At 48.0% G+C, this 17,323-nt stretch overlaps 2 protein-coding genes across 3 annotated transcripts in view; both read right to left on the reverse strand.

Annotated features, from left to right (window-relative positions):
- Positions 1 to 1,731, reverse strand: part of evplb (envoplakin b) — a gene marked incomplete at both ends in the record, with an annotated part of 18,222 nt that extends 16,491 nt beyond the window's left edge. The window contains one exon of the mRNA XM_084448496.1: positions 1,691 to 1,731. Coding sequence (XP_084304622.1) covers positions 1,691 to 1,731 — 41 coding nt within the window. The remainder of the gene's footprint in view (positions 1 to 1,690) is intronic.
- Positions 1,732 to 6,885: 5,154 nt separating this feature from the next.
- ddx5 (DEAD (Asp-Glu-Ala-Asp) box helicase 5) lies at positions 6,886 to 13,695 on the reverse strand. Of its 2 annotated transcripts, none has more exons than XM_084448916.1 (13): positions 13,569 to 13,695; positions 12,526 to 12,700; positions 12,260 to 12,356; positions 12,012 to 12,145; positions 11,506 to 11,571; positions 11,080 to 11,221; positions 10,724 to 10,884; positions 10,387 to 10,559; positions 10,140 to 10,250; positions 9,884 to 9,945; positions 9,714 to 9,773; positions 7,999 to 8,220; positions 6,886 to 7,687 (listed from the first exon to the last, which is right to left on the reverse strand). In XM_084448916.1, the coding sequence occupies exons 1-13, from the start codon at positions 13,607 to 13,609 to the stop codon at positions 7,254 to 7,256; spliced, it is 1,878 nt and encodes a 625-aa protein (XP_084305042.1). In that variant the 5' UTR covers positions 13,610 to 13,695; the 3' UTR covers positions 6,886 to 7,253. The 2 variants fall into 2 exon arrangements, with proteins under 2 accessions (XP_084305042.1, XP_084305043.1); XM_084448917.1 differs by having other exon boundaries at positions 7,507 to 7,687; positions 7,986 to 8,220.
- Positions 13,696 to 17,323: the final 3,628 nt, after the last annotated feature.

Genomic DNA, 17,323 nt, shown 5'->3' on the forward strand with positions numbered 1-17,323 from the left:
CCCTAGTTCCTCTCTCTCTCCCTCCTATCTTCTAACCAGGTCCAGTGGATGCCCCACTGTCACCAGCAGACCTCCCTGAGTCCGATAGATACCTCTGTGTCTGCTGTGGATGTTATAGCATTTAGTTAACACACACACACATACACACAGACATACACCAGCCCACTTCTGGCTTTAGGCCTGGGCCATAGCAAACACACACCAGTATTTGCCATGTCTCCCCTATGATGTTTTTTAGCCTCTCTTACTCTGAAAATGTAATTTAATGTAATGTATTGCTTTATAAATGTTCTTAGCTGGTAGACAAACATACTCCTGGAGCTTGCTCGATTGCCTTGTTGAGAGGGGTCAGGGAAGAATTTTTACAGCTCACTTATCTGGCCCCCGGGTGATTACTGTTTTTTTGCTTCCCTCTGGAATATGTAGGGGTGGGATGTCTGCCCACCTCCCTTGTTCTCTGTAAAGCGCATTGTGTTGCCTCTGGGTATGAAATGCGCTATACAAATAAAGCTTTGATTGATTGATTGATTGATTGATTGAACAGTCAGACTCCTGGTCTTCTGGTGTGAACAGCCAGACTCCTGCTTGTGTGAGCATTGACGCTTCACGGCGCTCTCGCATCCAGTCTGACCATGGTGTAACTATTACAAGCCAACACACTCTCACTGTTCCAACGCTATACAACCCAACACACTCTCACTGTTACAACTCTATACAACCCAACACTCTCTCACTGTTACAACCCAACACTCTAACAGCTCTATACAATTCAACACTCTCTCCTGTCTCTTTATCAGGCCTGAGGTGATAAAGTACGGTACAGATTACGTAACAGAGAGATCATCCCTTGTCCTGCAGATATCACATCACAAAGCATTTTTAACCGGAGCTCAAATGAAAGCCTTGATCCAAACCAAGCTGGAGAGACGCACGCTGGTGAGAGCAGCCGTCACTTCACCTCCGAGGATCGGACAGGAAGTCCCTTCTACTGCTCATTACTGGGCTTCACCTCGTGGGGTAATTAGCCCCGAGTTGTGCATTATTTTTCAATAACAGCATGTCTCGTCATGTATTATCCCTTACTTATCTCTCTAGTACATATTCAGTATCTCAGGTCATCTTTATCAATGTTAGTTCATGAAAACTAAAGTGCTTCACTCCAAAATGCAATATCCACCATTTGGAAAATGACTGATCTCTTGAAGAATCATTACTGGAAGCTGTTCATGTTAATATATCTGAATGGCATGAACCACCTTATTCCATTCCACAATTCACTAGGGTAGCATTATAAGCTATGGCTTCAGCCTCCACACTTCAGTCTTACTCCTATGTTGTGTTTTTTATATTTCAATCAATACCTATGTGTGTCAATTGCTAAAGACTGAAATACATTTCTACTACTACTAGAATAAAGACATTCTTTATCGTAATAAACGTCTTAATTGAAACACAGACCCCAGAATAATCATTAGATTTGATACTGTCTGGGAGAGTGTGGCGCCTCTTGTACCAGTCGTTCAAGACACACGTGTTGAGAGAACCAGATCCCAGATCAACGCCCCGAGGGCCCCGACACCACCAGGCTGAGCTGCCACCAACCAGGGACAATAGACAGCGCAGGAGACAAGAGAACAGAGAAGAAACATGACACACACACACACACATACACACACACACACAGACTTACTTGCTGATCTTCACAGGACTGTATTCCTTTTTCTTGAACATCTTGGCTGTGTGCGTCGCAGTGTCAGTCCCTCTCTGGTTCTTTCACTCTTCACCTCTTTTCCTCTCTCTCTCTCTCTCTCTCTCTCTCTGTTTGGCGGTGTCTCCTCTGCCCAGTTTAAGTGTGGCCAGCTAGCTCCGCCCCTCTGAACAGGTGTGTCCTTATTGGAGCAGCAGACCGGGTGGACCTGTTCCTGCCCTCCATCATGCTCCCCTGCTTTATCAATCTCTCTCTCTGCCACTCTCTCTCTCTCTCTGCCACTCTCTCTCTGCCACTCTCTCTCTGCCACTCTCTCTCTGTCACTCTCTCTCTCTCTGTCACTCTCTCTCTGCCACTCTCTCTCTCTGTCACTCTCTCACTCTCTGCCACTCTCTCTCTCTCTCTCTCTCTCTGTCACTCACTCTCTGTCACTCTCTCTCTCTGTCACTCTCTCTCTCTCTCTCTCTCTCTGTCACTCTCTCTTTCTGTCCCTCATTCCATCTCTCTCTCTCTCTCTCTCCCTCATTCCATCTCTCTCTCTGCAAGGCTGTCTTCCTCCCCACCTGCATTCCTGTGTGTTTAAATGTGTGCAGACTTCCTTGCCTGTGATTCTGCTGGTAAAGGGAGACGTTGTGTACATTCAATTTTCAGATTCATGCCGGAATCATTTGAAATGGTCTCGTTCAGGGACTGGCCTGTCCTAGAGCGGTCTGTAGAGTCACAACAGAGCTCTGATAGTCCTACAGTCGCTTTTTGTCGTACAAAACACTTGCCCCAAGGGCAGCCGGGTGCAGACAGTAGGCAGCGTGCAGGGGACGCGCCCGGGGACCAATCCAAGGACTCCTGTCCATCTTCATCAAGGACAGACAGCGTTAGCGATCTGTTCTTCTGCACGTTTTTTTGTATTGGGTTCTTTATGGGGGGCGAACACATTGAGAACATACTATCTCTGCACAGAAAGGCCCAGGACCTTCTTGCAGTGAGGTGATGGTACCAGGTACTGCGCTGTATTTTTCTCAAGCACACTTCAGCACACCGTCGAGAGCTGGGATTGAACCGGGGACCTTGTGATCCCCAGCCGGCCGCTCTACCTCCCAAGCTACGTGCCGTATACAGTCGCTCTGTCATAGAGCAGTCCATAGAGCTAGAACAGAGCTCAGTGTCACAGTCCAGTCCAGAGACCCGAAGCCGACTCTGTGTTCCACAGCGGGGGTATCACCAGCTCTAAAAACTGCACCCAGTGTAGTTATTCAGGTGTAGTTACACACGGTGTAGTTATTCAGGTGTAGTTATTCAAGTGTAGTTATTCAGGTGTAGTTATTTAGGTGTAGTTACACACAATGTAGTTATTCAGGTGTAGTTATTCAGGTGTAGTTACACACGGTGTAGTTATTCAGGTGTAGTTATTCATGTGTAGTGACACACAGTGTAGTTATTCAAGTGTAGTTACACACGCTGTAGTTATTCAGGTCAGGTGCAGCAGCATTCCTGCAGCGCTGTCCGCCCAGTGAGCTGCTGTAAAACCCTGGTAGAGCAGGGACTGAGGAGCCCACGGCTGATTTGGGGGAGTGTGTTTGCGTGTGTGTGTGTGTGTGTGTGTGTGTGTGTGTGTGTTTGTGTGCGTGTGTGCTTGGCTAATAATCAATGAGTGATCTCCACCCACTGAGGTTCAGAGGAGTCAAGGTCTCTCAGGAATGTGGACTGCACATGGGCAGGGCTGGGGGCCCCACTGACCCTCTACAGATAGGCTCAAATATAGTACCTGTGTGTGTGTGTGTGTGTGTGTGTGTGTGTGTGTGTGTGTGTGTGTGTGTGTGTGTGTGTGTGTGTGTGCGTGTGTGTTTGTGTGAGAGAGAGAGAATGAGAGAGAGAGAATGAGAGAAAGAGAGGGAGAGAGGGAGAGAAAGAGAGTGTGAGAGAGAGTGAGAGAGAGAGAGAGAGAGAGAGAGAGAGAGAGAGAGAGAGAGAGAGAGAGAGAAGAATGTGCCCTTGCCGTGGGTGTCTGGTGTCTGTAGTGATGGTGAATCTCTGATTGGGTCTGTAGTGATGGTGAACCTCTGATTGGGTCTGTAGTGATGGTAAACCTCTGATTGGGTCTGTAGTGATGGTGAACGTCTGATTGGGTCTGTAGTGATGGTGAACGTCTGATTGGGGGGGCTGTAGTGTGACTCTCCCCAGTATAAAGACCAGCCAAAGGCTCATGCTTTCATTGGGTGTGTCAGGCCCACGCCTACAGCAGGTACTCCTAGGGCCGACGCCCATACACCTGCACCTGGAGGAGGAGGAGAGGAGGAGGAAGAGCAGAGGAGGTGGATGGTGGGGGGAAGGGGGTTGGGATCAAGACTCCAAAAATACTTTGATGTGCAGACAGACATGGTTGAGTTGATGTGCAGACAAACAGAGAAGGGTTGACTGCACCCCTCTGTCATCTCCAGACAGTCTTGGTAACCTGTAATCTGGTGGGGACTGGAGGACGCCCTGGGAGACTAACCATACGGTCATCTCATGAGAACCACCAGGGGGCAGCTCATTGTGGAGACAGGAAGTTCAGGTTGTAACCATCCCTCCTACCTCCCGGCCATGGTCAAGACCTACACCCCCCCCCCCCCCCATACGGCTCTTCTCTGTCCTGGCCCCGCAGTGGTGGAACGAACTGCCCACTGACGTCAGGACAGCAGAGTCGCTGCCCATCTTTCGCCGCAGGCTCAAAACTCACCTCTTCAAGAGGTACTACCAGGATCCTCCCTCTTAAGCACCTATTGTATTCTTAGTTTGCTATTCTAGCACTTTGCCTTCAGCACCAGATTATGCTCTTAGTCACTTTCAGAAAGGAAATGCATTTTGAGTTCTGGAAAGTAATAATACACTATGTTAAATGCAATAATTGTAAGTCACTTTGGATAAAAGCGTCTGTTAAATGACTGTAATGTAATGTAATGTAATAAGGATGGTGTGAAGAGTAGCCCAGCCTGGCACCGAAAAGCCCACAGATCTCCACGGATCTCGGGACATTGCGCTTTGGTCTAGTGGTACAAGGTTGCTGGTTTGATCCCCACCTCACCCACCTGTTACAGTAGCGATGATAACCATCAGTTCAGGTCCACTTCCTGACTGTATAGCGGCAGGGCGCGGTGCCACGGAGACAGCATACCACGGTGTCACACACACACACACACACACACCCCACCAGGTTAAACTTCATGTTGCGCAAGCCTGTCTCCCATTCACAATGCCATCATGGGCGGGGCCTTGGCCGGCCCTCCAATCACGTCACTCTTCACTGAGTCACCATGGATATGAAGTCCGCCATCCAGGCAGTGCTGTAAACATGTTTTATAACCCTGCCTGACTATGATGGGGACTAGCTATGCGTCATGGATACATTTTAGCACACGCTTTTTATCCAACTAGCTTTCATGAGCTACTGGTGTGGTTAGGTGTCTTGCTCAAGGGTATGATTGATGATAAATCACTTGTCAAGTGGCCTGGCCCATTCTCAAACCACTGGACTACATACTGCCCAGGACAGACAACATTCCTACTGAGTAGTGAGCTTTAACTATGGTAGCTCCTCCAGGATAGACAACATTACTACTGTGTAGTGAGTTTTAACTGGCAGCTCCTCTGTTCCACATGGCAGATAAAGATGTAGGAGCCGTTCTAGTCGTTCAGTTTGACCTTTGACCTCTAAACAGTGTTCCTGGCGGTTACGGTGGATATAGGGTCCGGCGTAGCCTGCTTCTGTCCTGTCACAGTCGGGGGGCGACGTGTTAAAGTGTTCACAGGTGTCACCGCGTTGCTCGTCAGTATCACTTCAACCGTCACTGGCTTTCATGAATGAATGAATGGTATTTTTTTTAATCTTGGGTCCTCAATCCGTTGATTTAAGACGACTCGAACTGAACAGCTCGCCGTTCCGTGGTCCGTCCAGGGTGGGTTGAGTTCTGAGGTGTGGCTTTAGACGATCCAACCGGGTGAGAGAAGCATCTGTCACCCAGAGGGGCACGGCCGCCACTAACAAACAGAGCAGGAATGTAAACAGCAGCGCCCCACAGAAGGACGCGGCGCCGCGGTGTTTATCCAGCCAGGACGCCAGGCATACCTCTCGCCCAATCACAGCCCCGGGACCGGGGACGTATGTTCAGGCCTTTTAGAGGTCTATCTCCCACGGCCACGCCCCGCACCCCGGGGGGTGACACTGCGATGACTGACTGACTGACTGACTGACGAGATTCATGTGTGGCGCGACGAGGGCGCACGGTCTACAAAAGTGTTTCCTCATATAATGTAGATGGGAAACTAGGTTGCACTCACCCCTTCTAACATCTCACTTTCACCCGCTTTCATATTTATCGACCTCCAAAATAGTCCTAATATATAGATGCCTCTCCTGACCAACGGCCAATACATGTACATGTTTCAGTTTTAAGAGATCTCATCGAATTATTCCAGTAAAAACTCGAGCAGGCTTTTACGCAGCCTTTCCACTGCTCGTAGTCAGGCCTTTCCACTGCAGGTAGTCAGGCGAGGAGCTGCTAGGTAAGAGCGTACTGCCACCTGCTGGCCAAAATTGCTGCAAATCAAAACTCCCTTGTATGGAGTTGTCTTGTATGTAGATGCTTATTTGATCTGACCAAGACAGCTCTTGCACACCTACTGCTCTTGTACTTATTGTATAAAATCTTGTTCGCAAAACAGGACATGGCAGTCTGGAGTAGCTATTCCATTCTCAGTTCCTTCCTGGTACACAGCCATCTGGTCCACAGGGTCTCCAGCCAAGAGCAGGGACTAGACATGTTTATGCTCTTTATGCTTCAAGCTCAGCATTATCACATAGCCATGAACCATCATAATCATAACTCACCAAACTGTCATTGACCTTTTCCTGCTGGTCAGGGTTACAGACCACCATCATATAACACAAAGTACAACACCCTGGACTGCTTAGCTCACCATTGAACACAACGCTGATTTGGGTGTTTTTAAATAAAAATCAATGCAAAATGTCCCACTATATACATGTGCGTGCGTGTGTGTGTGTATATATATATAGTATGGTTTGCAGTGATACCTTGTGCACAGCTTCTTGTCTGACTAAATTAAATGTCTTAGAATAGTCAACCTTGTTAAAACATGCAGAAGAACAGCCAGAGAACCAGATCTCTTTTTGGGTTTTTATTCGGAAGGCCATGCAGTGCCCCCCAGTTTTATCATAACATCTGGTCACTTAAACGGTACAGGTGGAAAAATCAATCAATACATTTGCAATTAACTAGTACAAAATAACAAGACTAACGTTACTGAGGAATGTAACAAATGGAGCAGACAGAAAAGTGTGCGTCGTCACTTCCTGCACTGCAGACCCACAAGGACTCGATAGAGGTTCTAATCGGTTTAACCCTGTTATGTAAATAATTAAAAAAGAAAAAAAAAGATAAAAAGAAAAAAAAAAAGAAAAAAAAAAGAGCACATTTCTGAAGAGTAGACAAAAAAAAGCAATAATAATAAATTACTTGACTTTTAAATGTGTTGCTGGGTGGGTGGTTTACTGTGGGAACTGAGGCGGCATGGGGTAGGGGACCATCGGGGGAGGGGGAGCCTGCTGGGGGGGCTGAGGCTGTGGGAAGGAGAACTGGCCGTGACTCAGGCCGTTCTGGGCCCCGCCCTGGGCAGCTCCAAACTGCTGGGGCTGGAAGCTCTGCGCCCCGAAGGCCCCCCCAGCCTGGCCTGAGCCATAGCTCGACTGTCCGTTGCTGCCGTAGCCGCCACCGCTGCCTCCAAAGCCGTTACCACTCGCCCCGCCCCCGTAGCCTCCGTTCTGGGTGTTGGTGCCAAATACCTTCTTTGGTCCACTGTCAAAACCTCTATCGTTGTCCCTGTCCCTAAAACTATTGCCGAAGTCCCGCCGGCCGGTGCCTGAGGAGTAGCGGTCTCGGCGGTCGTCTCTAAACCCGCCACCTCTGCCGCCCCTTGAACGCCCTGAGGGGGAAAGAAAATCAAGGGACTCAGAACACAGCCCTGCTGCACACCACCAGCTCCAAGAATATGAAATGAGGACAAGAAAGCAAGAACAGGAGGAACATGGCACTACTTAAATCAAAAAGACCCAAGAAAACAATTTGACTTGGACTGAGATACCACAGCTCTGGCTGTGTCCAATGCAACCGTAACATTAAAAAAGGGGGAGAAGCCAAAACTGAGAAAGGAAAGATACAGAATAGATAAGGGAAAAAGGAAAAAACGGGCTGCAGCTGAAACCACAGGTCCTGTATCTCACCAATTTGATTTACCTCCTCTGTCTTCAGCCATCTGGAGGAGTTTGGGGTTGATGGCCTGGTTGGCCTCGCGCAGCACGGACACCAGGTCGCCAGCCTGGCGCATGTTGTTGGGTGTGAAGAAGGTGTAGGCGGTGCCGGTCTTCTGGCTACGCGCCGTGCGGCCGATACGGTGGATATAGTCCTCGGAGTTGTTGGGGTAGTCGTAGTTGATGACGAACTTGACGTCCTCCACATCTGCGGGATGGCGTTGTGTAGTGGGGCGAGACGGGAGGGGAGAGAGAGGGGTAGAGCGCAAAGAGGAAGCGTGCGCACACCCATCGCCACCACAACAGCCAATCAAGAGAGAGGAACAGTTAGTATAGATTCTGCCGTAGGTGGCTGGCTAATCCAGCGGAGTAAAATGACAAAGATTAGACAGAACAGGAGGTTCTTAATCTGTGGGGGGACTACAAATCTGTGGGGAGACTACAATGGGAAGAGAGGAACGATGCACACTCCCAACATGCTTCCAATCCAGAGTAGAACCCCCCTCCCCCCTTTAACTCCCTTCCCATGGATGGATCAGAAGTCTTACCCTGTAGGAGTATGCATTCCCCTGTCTGTTCCCAGGGCAGCTCAACGCCCCACGCTACCAAGTGCTGCCGAGTGTCAGCGGGCCGCTAAACGCTTCCTCGCGTGGCAGCAAGAACCTTACAGGCTTAAGCACCAAGGCCGCTTCAGTCACACGCTCACAGGAAGCTGGCTATGAAAAGGGCCTCACTGCAGCCGTTTCGTGCCACGGCCTGACCGTTTTTAAGATGTGGTGGGGCCCATAAAACAAAAGGCCAAGTTACTCCCTTCACCCCATAGCACCCAAAAATCAGTCTTTTGTTCGTGCGTGCCCCACCACCCCACCCACAGTCTCGTCATGGCAAGATATGCCCCCAGGACCAACGTTGACGTGACCAGAACTGTCTCCACGGCAGGTCTGGACATGACGCTAACGCAGGTGAGGGAGGAGAGCCATCTTGGATTCGGTCTGTCCAAAACTGTCACTGGCGCCAGCGGCAGCAGCCATGTCTCTACAGAGGTGAGCGTAGCCAGATGGAGACCGCTGCTCTCCAGACACACGTTTAGGACTCCCACACACACACACTCGTCACCCTCCGTGACCGGCGGTAACGCTGCAGGGACACCGCGTCCCTCGTCCACAGCTCGGCTTGCAGTGCACGGGCCCCAAACGGGACATGCAAGACGGTGGACTGTGGGAGGGAGCCGGCGAGAGCCTGGGTGAGTGAAGCCGTCCAAACAGATGTCAGAGAACAGAGGCACGCTTGTTTGCGTGTGAGGCGGGGCGGGTACACGGCTAGGTAGCCCCCCTCTCCACGCATTTTAGACAGGCCAGCGCGGACAGTAAGCCGCACGCGGACCCAGTCACCTCTGTAGCAGCCTGGGGCCGAGGGCCCAGGACTGGCTGGGGATCCCCCCCAGGTAGGGACCCCGCCCCCCAGGCAGGCAGGACACCTCTCCAAGAGTCCCCCCCTCCTCCTCCTGGCCCGCGGAGGCCCGGCGCATCATGCCGAGCCACTGCCAATCAGAGCCCTCCTTCAGGGGCCCAATCAGAGCCCTCCTTCAGGGTCAGGGAGAAACTCAAGAGGCAGAAGAGTTAAAGAAAGCAGTCTTTCTTTGTCAGATGAAGGTAAAAGGTTGGTGCTGGAGAGAGAGAGAGAGGGGCGAGCAACACTAACCTAGACCCCGGGACGCCACGTCAGTAGCAATGAGGATGGGGGCTTTGCCGTACTTGAACTCTGGAGAAAAAAAATAAATGGACAGTTTAGCTTCCAAGACAAGTTCAGAAAGAAATGAATTCACACGTTAGACAAGATGAATAGGGTTACGTTACGCAACCCAGACCCACCATTGAGCACCCAATCTCTCTCCTGTTGACTCTTATCGCCATGGATACCCATTGCTGGCCAGCTGAAGGTGAAAAAAAAAAAAAAAAGGAATATTTAATCCACAGAAAAGGAACCAAACTATTACATTACAGGCAGGGAAATCTGTTACAAAATAGATTTATCCATAGTTAGCAAAGCTTAAGAGGAACAGCAACGTCTGAATACTGGAGATGTCCCACCCCTGTATACAGATCAGGGCTGTCCTGTGCTACGTACCCATCCCTCCTCATCCTCCTGGTGATGTCATCACACCTCCTCTTGGTCTCCACAAAGATGATGGTCTTGTTCTCCTTCTCACTCATAATCTCCTCCAGGAGGCGCAGCAGTCTGGAGGAGGAGGAGTAACGACCAGGTTTCGGTTACACTTCCCAACGTGGCTCTCGGCAGACCAGGCTCAAACGACCAAATAACGTCTCAATTTTTCCAACGGATCGTCAAACTAAAAAAAAACTAAAAAACTCACTTGTCCTCCTTCTCCCCGTCGTTGCAAACGTCTACGATCTGCAGGATGTTGTGGTTGGCGCTGAGTTGCAGGGCGCCCACGTTGATCTGGACGTACTCCTTCAGGAAGTCCTCCGCCAGCTGACGCACCTCCTTGGGCCAGGTGGCGCTCCACATCAGCGTCTGCCGGTCAGGCTGGAGAAGGCCATAAGACGGAGCTCAGTCATCGACTCACTTTGATCAAATTTCTCTTTTGTCCCTCCCTCACAGACAAAGACCGTAGTGTTGCGACTGAAGTGGGAATTAAATTAAGAGCTTTGTAATAAGATCCCCGGTTTGAAGACGGTTTGAAGACTTACACGGATTTGGTCCACTATTTTGCGGATCTGCGGTTCGAAGCCCATGTCCAGCATCCTGTCGGCCTCGTCCAGCACCAGGTACGTACACCTGCGCAGGTTGGTCTTCGAACACTCCAGGAAGTCGATCAGGCGACCTGGCGTGGCTATGCAGATCTCCACACCTGGGAGAGAGACGCATGTGGTTTAACTCAGGTGCTGGTTTAGACAAAAGGCCACTCCCCTGATCTCCCAAATCAACATACAAGCCAAGCCTTGTGGGTCAGAGCGTGAGAGCCCATTTCTAAAGACATGCAAATTAAGATTCCCCAATTTAATCATCTACTAGACTTAATCCCGTGTAAGCGTGTGAAACCTACCCCTCTCCAGGTCCCGTAACTGAGGCCCCTTGGGTGCCCCGCCATAGATGCAGGTGGACTTCAGGCGAGAAGCTCTGCCGTACTCTGCTGCCACCTGCTGGACCTGCTGAGCGAGCTCCCTGGTCGGGGCCAGCACCAGGCACTGCGGGGGAAACGTTCAGTACTGCCGTTAAACACCATTTAGAGGGTCCCTTAGATTACATGTTTGACGCGTGCAGCAATCAATGTACATTGAACTAATCAGTATGCATTTTCTTTACAGCTCATTTCAATCAATAGACTTTTCATTGCACACAAATCCTGTACTTCAGGACATTCCTGAACATGAAGATTTGATGAACCTTTGCATTTGCCTCAAACGGGGTGTGAGCTGATTAGTATTGTGTGGCAGATACGAGATACTCCTGTGGGAGGGTCTGTACTTACAATGGGTCCGTCTCCACGCTCCAGGAAAGGCTGGTGGTTGATGTGCACGATGGCCGGCAGAAGGTACTGTTGGAGGAGAGAACCCTGGGTTACTGTACAGCCAGAGAAACAAGCAACTGGAATAAGCTATGGCAGCCATCGCATGCCACCAAAGGTGGTGGTAAATATAGAAATAGGTAAACTCTGCCCCTTATTCTCCTCTGATTAATTAAAAGCTGATCCTAAAATAGGTGAGTAAACTCAGCCTCATTTTAAAGAGGGGGTAAAATAAGTTGGATTTATCTTCCACTACACCCCTACATGCCACTGAACATGACTAACAGCTGAAAGGAAGCCTTTGGACAAGTAGAGCTTGGACAAGAGTACAACTACAACCCAGGAGCTATAGCAAGCGAGAGTTAGCGTGTCAGTGAACACAACTAATCCAAACGGTTCAATAGAATGTCAAGGTCATGTGATGCGTTTCTTTTGACCCAGAAAAAAACCCTGAGATTAAGCGGACTTACAGCGAGTGTTTTACCAGAACCGGTCTGAGCGATGCCGACCATGTCTTTCCCACTGAGAGCCAGAGGCCAGCCCTGGGCTTGGATGGGAGTGGGATCGGCCCAGCCCGCTTTGTTGATCACATCCATCACGTAAGCTACAAACAAAAAGGTAAAATGTGATTAAAAAAACACTGGCAGTCCGGCATAGTACATAAAACATTCATTCAAAAGTACAATGTTGAGGAGGATTTGTGGTGTGCCTTGCTTACTTGGAAAGCTGGCCTCGTGGAATTTCATGATGGGGTTAGGACATTCTCTCCCCTTCACTGTGACTGTTTTGGTTCTTCTGTACAGCTCGACATCTTGCTGTAATGAGAGGAATACGAGTTGGACGGGGGCCTGGACAGGCACATGTGGTGGCTAGCCAGCCAAATAAAACTCACCCAGCAACAACGCAACACGTGCACATTCCAGCAGTTATACAACCACCCCACTGACGTCACAGCATCTGGACGGCCCCACGTGCCGTACTTACCGGAGAGCGGCGGGCGACGTCGGGGTGCTGCTGGTAGAAGTTCTTCTCGAACTTGGGCAGTTCGTCGAGGTTCCAGTGTTTCTTGCGCAGCCGTTCGCCGGGGTTGCCGAACTTGCCCCCGCCGCCACCTCGGCCGCCACCTCCACCGCCGAAGCGGGGTGGACCACTACCATAACTGGAGGAGTTGAAATGGGAATTTAATTCAGTAACGAAATGGCATCGCGGTGACCATGAACTATGGTCAACCAGCCTCCAGTCCAAATAGCTCGCTATGCCATGAGGCCGTCGCAGCTAAAAGCCAAAAACAGTCTAGGAATAAAAGTTACACAACACGATAATACCGGTTTTATCCGTGACTTTACGCACAAAAAAACCCCACTGACGAACGTATTACATCTTTTTTTTTTATCCAACTGCGTCACATTTTTAACATCCGCCATATTCATCTGAGCCTGTAGAGGAACAATGGAAAAACCGGCCGGCATTTTGTATCCGCATTCACTGCTGGCTGCCACATGGCGAATAGCTGTTAGCTACCGCTAGCTACCGTTACCCAGACCCTGAACCGGCATCCTGAACCTTAACATCGAGGCTGTAGGACCATTCCCCTAAGAAAAGCAGTACTAGACCTGCCATAACAGGATATTATTATAGAGACTTGTTTCTGACCAGCTCGCAAGTCCTCCTTCCATCTTCAATCTAACCGCACAAGGCCATCAGATATGTAGCACTAAGCTAGCATAGCTCACTAGCTAGCTCTCCACTGCTTAGAATAGCAAACGTTAGCTAGCTAGCTAGCCTGCCAGGAAATTGATAATTATTAAAAATGTCTCCGACTTTCAGATGTAATGCCAATTACTGTCGTCGAAAAGCAGTAGTTACAAAACAAACACGTATGCGTGTTTAATCATTTAATTTAATCATTTAAAAGATTCTTCCGTTGACCGGTTGTCTTTCCATCTGGTGAGCCATTGCTATCGATAACACGAGGAGCTTCATTCCGTTTAAGACACGGAAAATACTTTAGTAAAAACCACACTTACCTTCTATCTCTACCGCGATCTCTGTCGGAAAATCCTGGCATCTTGTAAACAAAGTGTATAAATAAAAAACGATAAATAGACTAGGTTTGAAGGGGCGACCCGAATGTTAACCGGTGGTGATGGTGCTGAAAATGCCGGTGATTAGAAAAGCAGTCCGGCTTTTATCAGGAGGATGAAACGCGTCACGCAATGTCTGGATGATATATTCATCCGCCACCAGCGACTTGTCGGATCTTTTTTCCGACTGAGTTCAGTTCGATTTATGCTTCAAACCCAAAACAAGATTCAAGAGTCTACTATTTGTCACATGTAATGTACGGTGTATAGTCTCCGTGAAATGTTGCTGCCGGCTCCAAGATTATGCTCATTACAGATAACGCGTCCAAAGATCTGGCACCATAGGTTTAGGAGAGAAAAAAAAAAATTTCGCATGATGTTCTCATTATCCACTAATATCGTAGAAACAATAATTCTCGTTTAATCTTACAGTTTAACCCCTTTTAAAATTAGCAAAAATATAGGCTAAATGGATTCACTAGTGTATGATGCTTTTGTTGTTATTATTATTAGTAGTAGGCTAGGCTAGTAGTAGTAATAGCAGCAGCAGTAGTATTAGGCTATTATATAAAATCTAATTTTGTGCAGATGTGATGGTAGGATGATGAAATATAGATCTTTTGGGATTAGTTAACGAGAACTGTTGGCGAATGTATATGTACGAGACTACGGCGGTAATCCGGCTGTTTCCGCCGTTCTTACCATAAGTGACGTCACCACAGAGAACCGTGCCTGTTGGGCAATGTTACAAGTGGCTTCAAAATGTAGCTCGAGAGCACAGTAACAAGAAACGTTTCGATCTGATAATATTGATTTGTTGATGTTGTTGTTGTTGGGGTTATGTGGGCTATAGAAATAATAATTGGACTGTAGGCAACATACTCTCACTGATCTTTGTTCACCTCCTTTGTCTAAATGTTCTGCCCTCCCCCAACCCTCACCTCCCCTTCTATCACCAGAGACAAAATCAGATCCACTTGACACCACTTATCACCTCTCTTTGTGCAATTTCTCCTCAGGGAGGTACCTACCTATCGATCTACTGCTGAAGACTTGCCAGACACATTGTCTTTCAAATACATACTGGTACTGCTCACATACATCTCCATAACCCCCCCCCCTAACCCATATTGAAGTCAAAATACATACAGTATCAACATCCCTCCAAAAAACTTTTCTGAATTTGTGCACTGTTGTCCTTTTCCCCTGCATATAGGTGAAGGAATGTTGCCTTGTCTCCTTAAACAATGTGTGCTGAGGTGAACAGTGATGTGGTAGAACAGGGAGAAATCCTGTACTAGTCCATATCAGCTGCTACAGACACAGGTATGTTAGGAACTACAGATACTGGGTTCATTGGCTTCAACATAAACAGATACATGAATAATGAGTATACAAGAAACAGACTAAACAGCGAAGACAAGACCCCAAACTTGGGCCACAGTTGCCATCTGGAGGGTATTATTGTCATAGTGATTTTAGGCAAGGTATTACCCCTAGTGCTAGAAAATATGTGACAGCACTGTAGCATTGGTAGCTTTCTGTGTTATCACTCTATTTATAAGCCCATGCCAAGACTATACATAGAACAGAATAAAGCATTCTGCTTCAAACAGATGGTTCTCTCTTATTATTGACCCTTTCTCTTTGAAAATTGGTGGGAATATGGCGCACACTATGTTTTTCTGAAAAGTTGTTAAAATTAGCATCTCTACAAATATTATTGGCAGTGACAACAGTGACTACACAGTACATAAAATGTACTTACATTACATTACATTAGTCATTTAGCACACGCTGAGCGGCATTTAGCATCTTAAACGGCAGATAGGGAGGAGGAAAATGTGAAAAGAAGAGATTGGAAGTTAAGAAGGTCCTCTGGGACTCTGCCTTTTCTCCATTTGTGCTCAGCTATTCTCAGGCTCCGTCTATCAGTACGCACTGAGTCCGACAGCCATGGGGCAGGTGGAGTTGGGCGTGCAGGCCTGGAGGTGAGGGAACCTCACCAGAGAAGAGGAAAGAGTAGAGAGGAGAAGATCAGTGGCAGTATCAGAGGGTAGGAGAGAGAAGGATTCAGGGGCGGGGAGGGCAGAGGTAACGGCAGAGGAAAGGTCAGTAGGGGAGAGTGAGCTGAGGTGGCTATGGGTAGTAACCGTGTGGGTAGGAGGAGGAATTACGGGGGAAGAGGGGAGGGAGAGGGAGTAGGACATGAAATAGTGGTCAGAGAGATGGAGGGGAGTGACAAGAGAGGTTAGTGGTGGAACAGTGTCTAGTGAAGATGAGATCCAGCTGGTTGCCGGCTTTGTGAGTAGGAGGAGAAGAGAGGTGAAGATTGAAAACTTCTGTTTTCATGCAAGATGTAACACAAAAGCCTGTCTGCTTAACAGTCAGAAGCCAACATTACATTTGATGTCCTGTAGTTGTGTATGTGTGCAATTTTCAATTTACTTAAGTTAAAAGATAAATGACCAGTTTATGGACACTGATTCCTTGTACTGAACAAAACACAATCAGACAAGATTTTTCACTCTGTTTGCATACATTTCCCCATTCAAGACAACCTGGTTAAAACGTGAGTATGTCCATGTTTAGGAACAGTCCGTGATTAGAGATTGCTCAACAGGCAGCATATTTAGAAAACACTCAGTAATTTGTTTTAAAAGAGTAGAAAACTGGGACTGGGACATGTCATTCAATCAAAGCCAATATGGGGACTGGAAATCCTGCAGTGTCATCTATATGACATCATTGGTTACATCATCTGTTTGAGCTTGCTTTGCTTTAAGCATGGATAGACCTTGGTTTGGAAGTATGGAGCCTGTTTGGAAACTGCAATCAACGCTCTGGATTTTGGTTGCCTTATAAAGTTGTTCTTACGAATTGCCTGTGCAATGCCCATGTCATAAAGAAATATCAAAAGTCTAAAAACATCGATCAACGTTCATAACCATGTGGTCATGTGAGGAGCCAATTGGAGTAGAGCTCACACAACTCCGCAAGAGGGTGGAAGTAGGCTACAATTTAAAGGGACAGTTCACGGTTGATTCATAACTGTTATGGCACTCTGAGGACGATGTGTATCAAAGACTACTCCCCTTTAAGACTTTGTTCTCTGCATACAGCGAGAGGAGATGACTCAGGTTAAATGACCAGTTTTGTGATCCATGTACGGACATTGATAGAGAGATAGATTGATAGATATCAACTTTATTGATCCTTGAGGGGAAATTCGTTTGTTGCAGCATTACACACAACAACAACACACATAAAAGCCAAAGTAGGCACAAAAAAGCACAAACAACCCAGGTCAAAACATGATTCCAACTGAAGAACATGCCCATGTTTAGGAACGTATCGGCGCGGTCGATCGACACTGTCACGGCTCTTCTTTGTCCTGGCCCCGCAATAATTAGATGAACAAGCCACCGATGTCAGGACAGCAGTCGCTGCTCATATTTCACCACAGGCTCAAAACTCACCTCTTCAAGAGGTACTACCAAGATCCTCCCTCTTAAGCACCTATTGTATTTTTAGTTCGCTACTCTTGCACTTTGGCTTTGGCACTAGATGCTCTTAGTCGTTTAGAAAGTCGATGCACTTCAGTTCTGGTGAGTAGTAGTACACTGACTACCTACGTTAAATGCTATTTAAATGCAATTGTAAGTCGCTTTGGATAAAGGCGTCTGCTAAATGACTGT

The sequence above is a fragment of the Borostomias antarcticus genome (genome assembly GCF_949987555.1).
Source record: "Borostomias antarcticus genome assembly, chromosome: 14".
Lineage (NCBI taxonomy): Eukaryota > Metazoa > Chordata > Actinopteri > Stomiiformes > Stomiidae > Borostomias > Borostomias antarcticus.

What these genes read in the sequence shown, in the direction of transcription:
- ddx5 (XM_084448916.1), bottom strand. Translation starts at nt 13,609, where the DNA reads ATGCCAGGATTTTCCGACAGAGATCGCGGTAGAGATAGAAG. An exon ending in GTTACGGGACCTGGAGAGGG is followed by an intron (nt 10,885 to 11,079) that starts GTAGGTTTCACA and finishes TCTCTCTCCCAG; the next exon opens with GTGTGGAGATCTGCATAGCC. An exon ending in GACGGGGAGAAGGAGGACAA is followed by an intron (nt 10,251 to 10,386) that starts GTGAGTTTTTTA and finishes CTCCTCCTCCAG; the next exon opens with ACTGCTGCGCCTCCTGGAGG.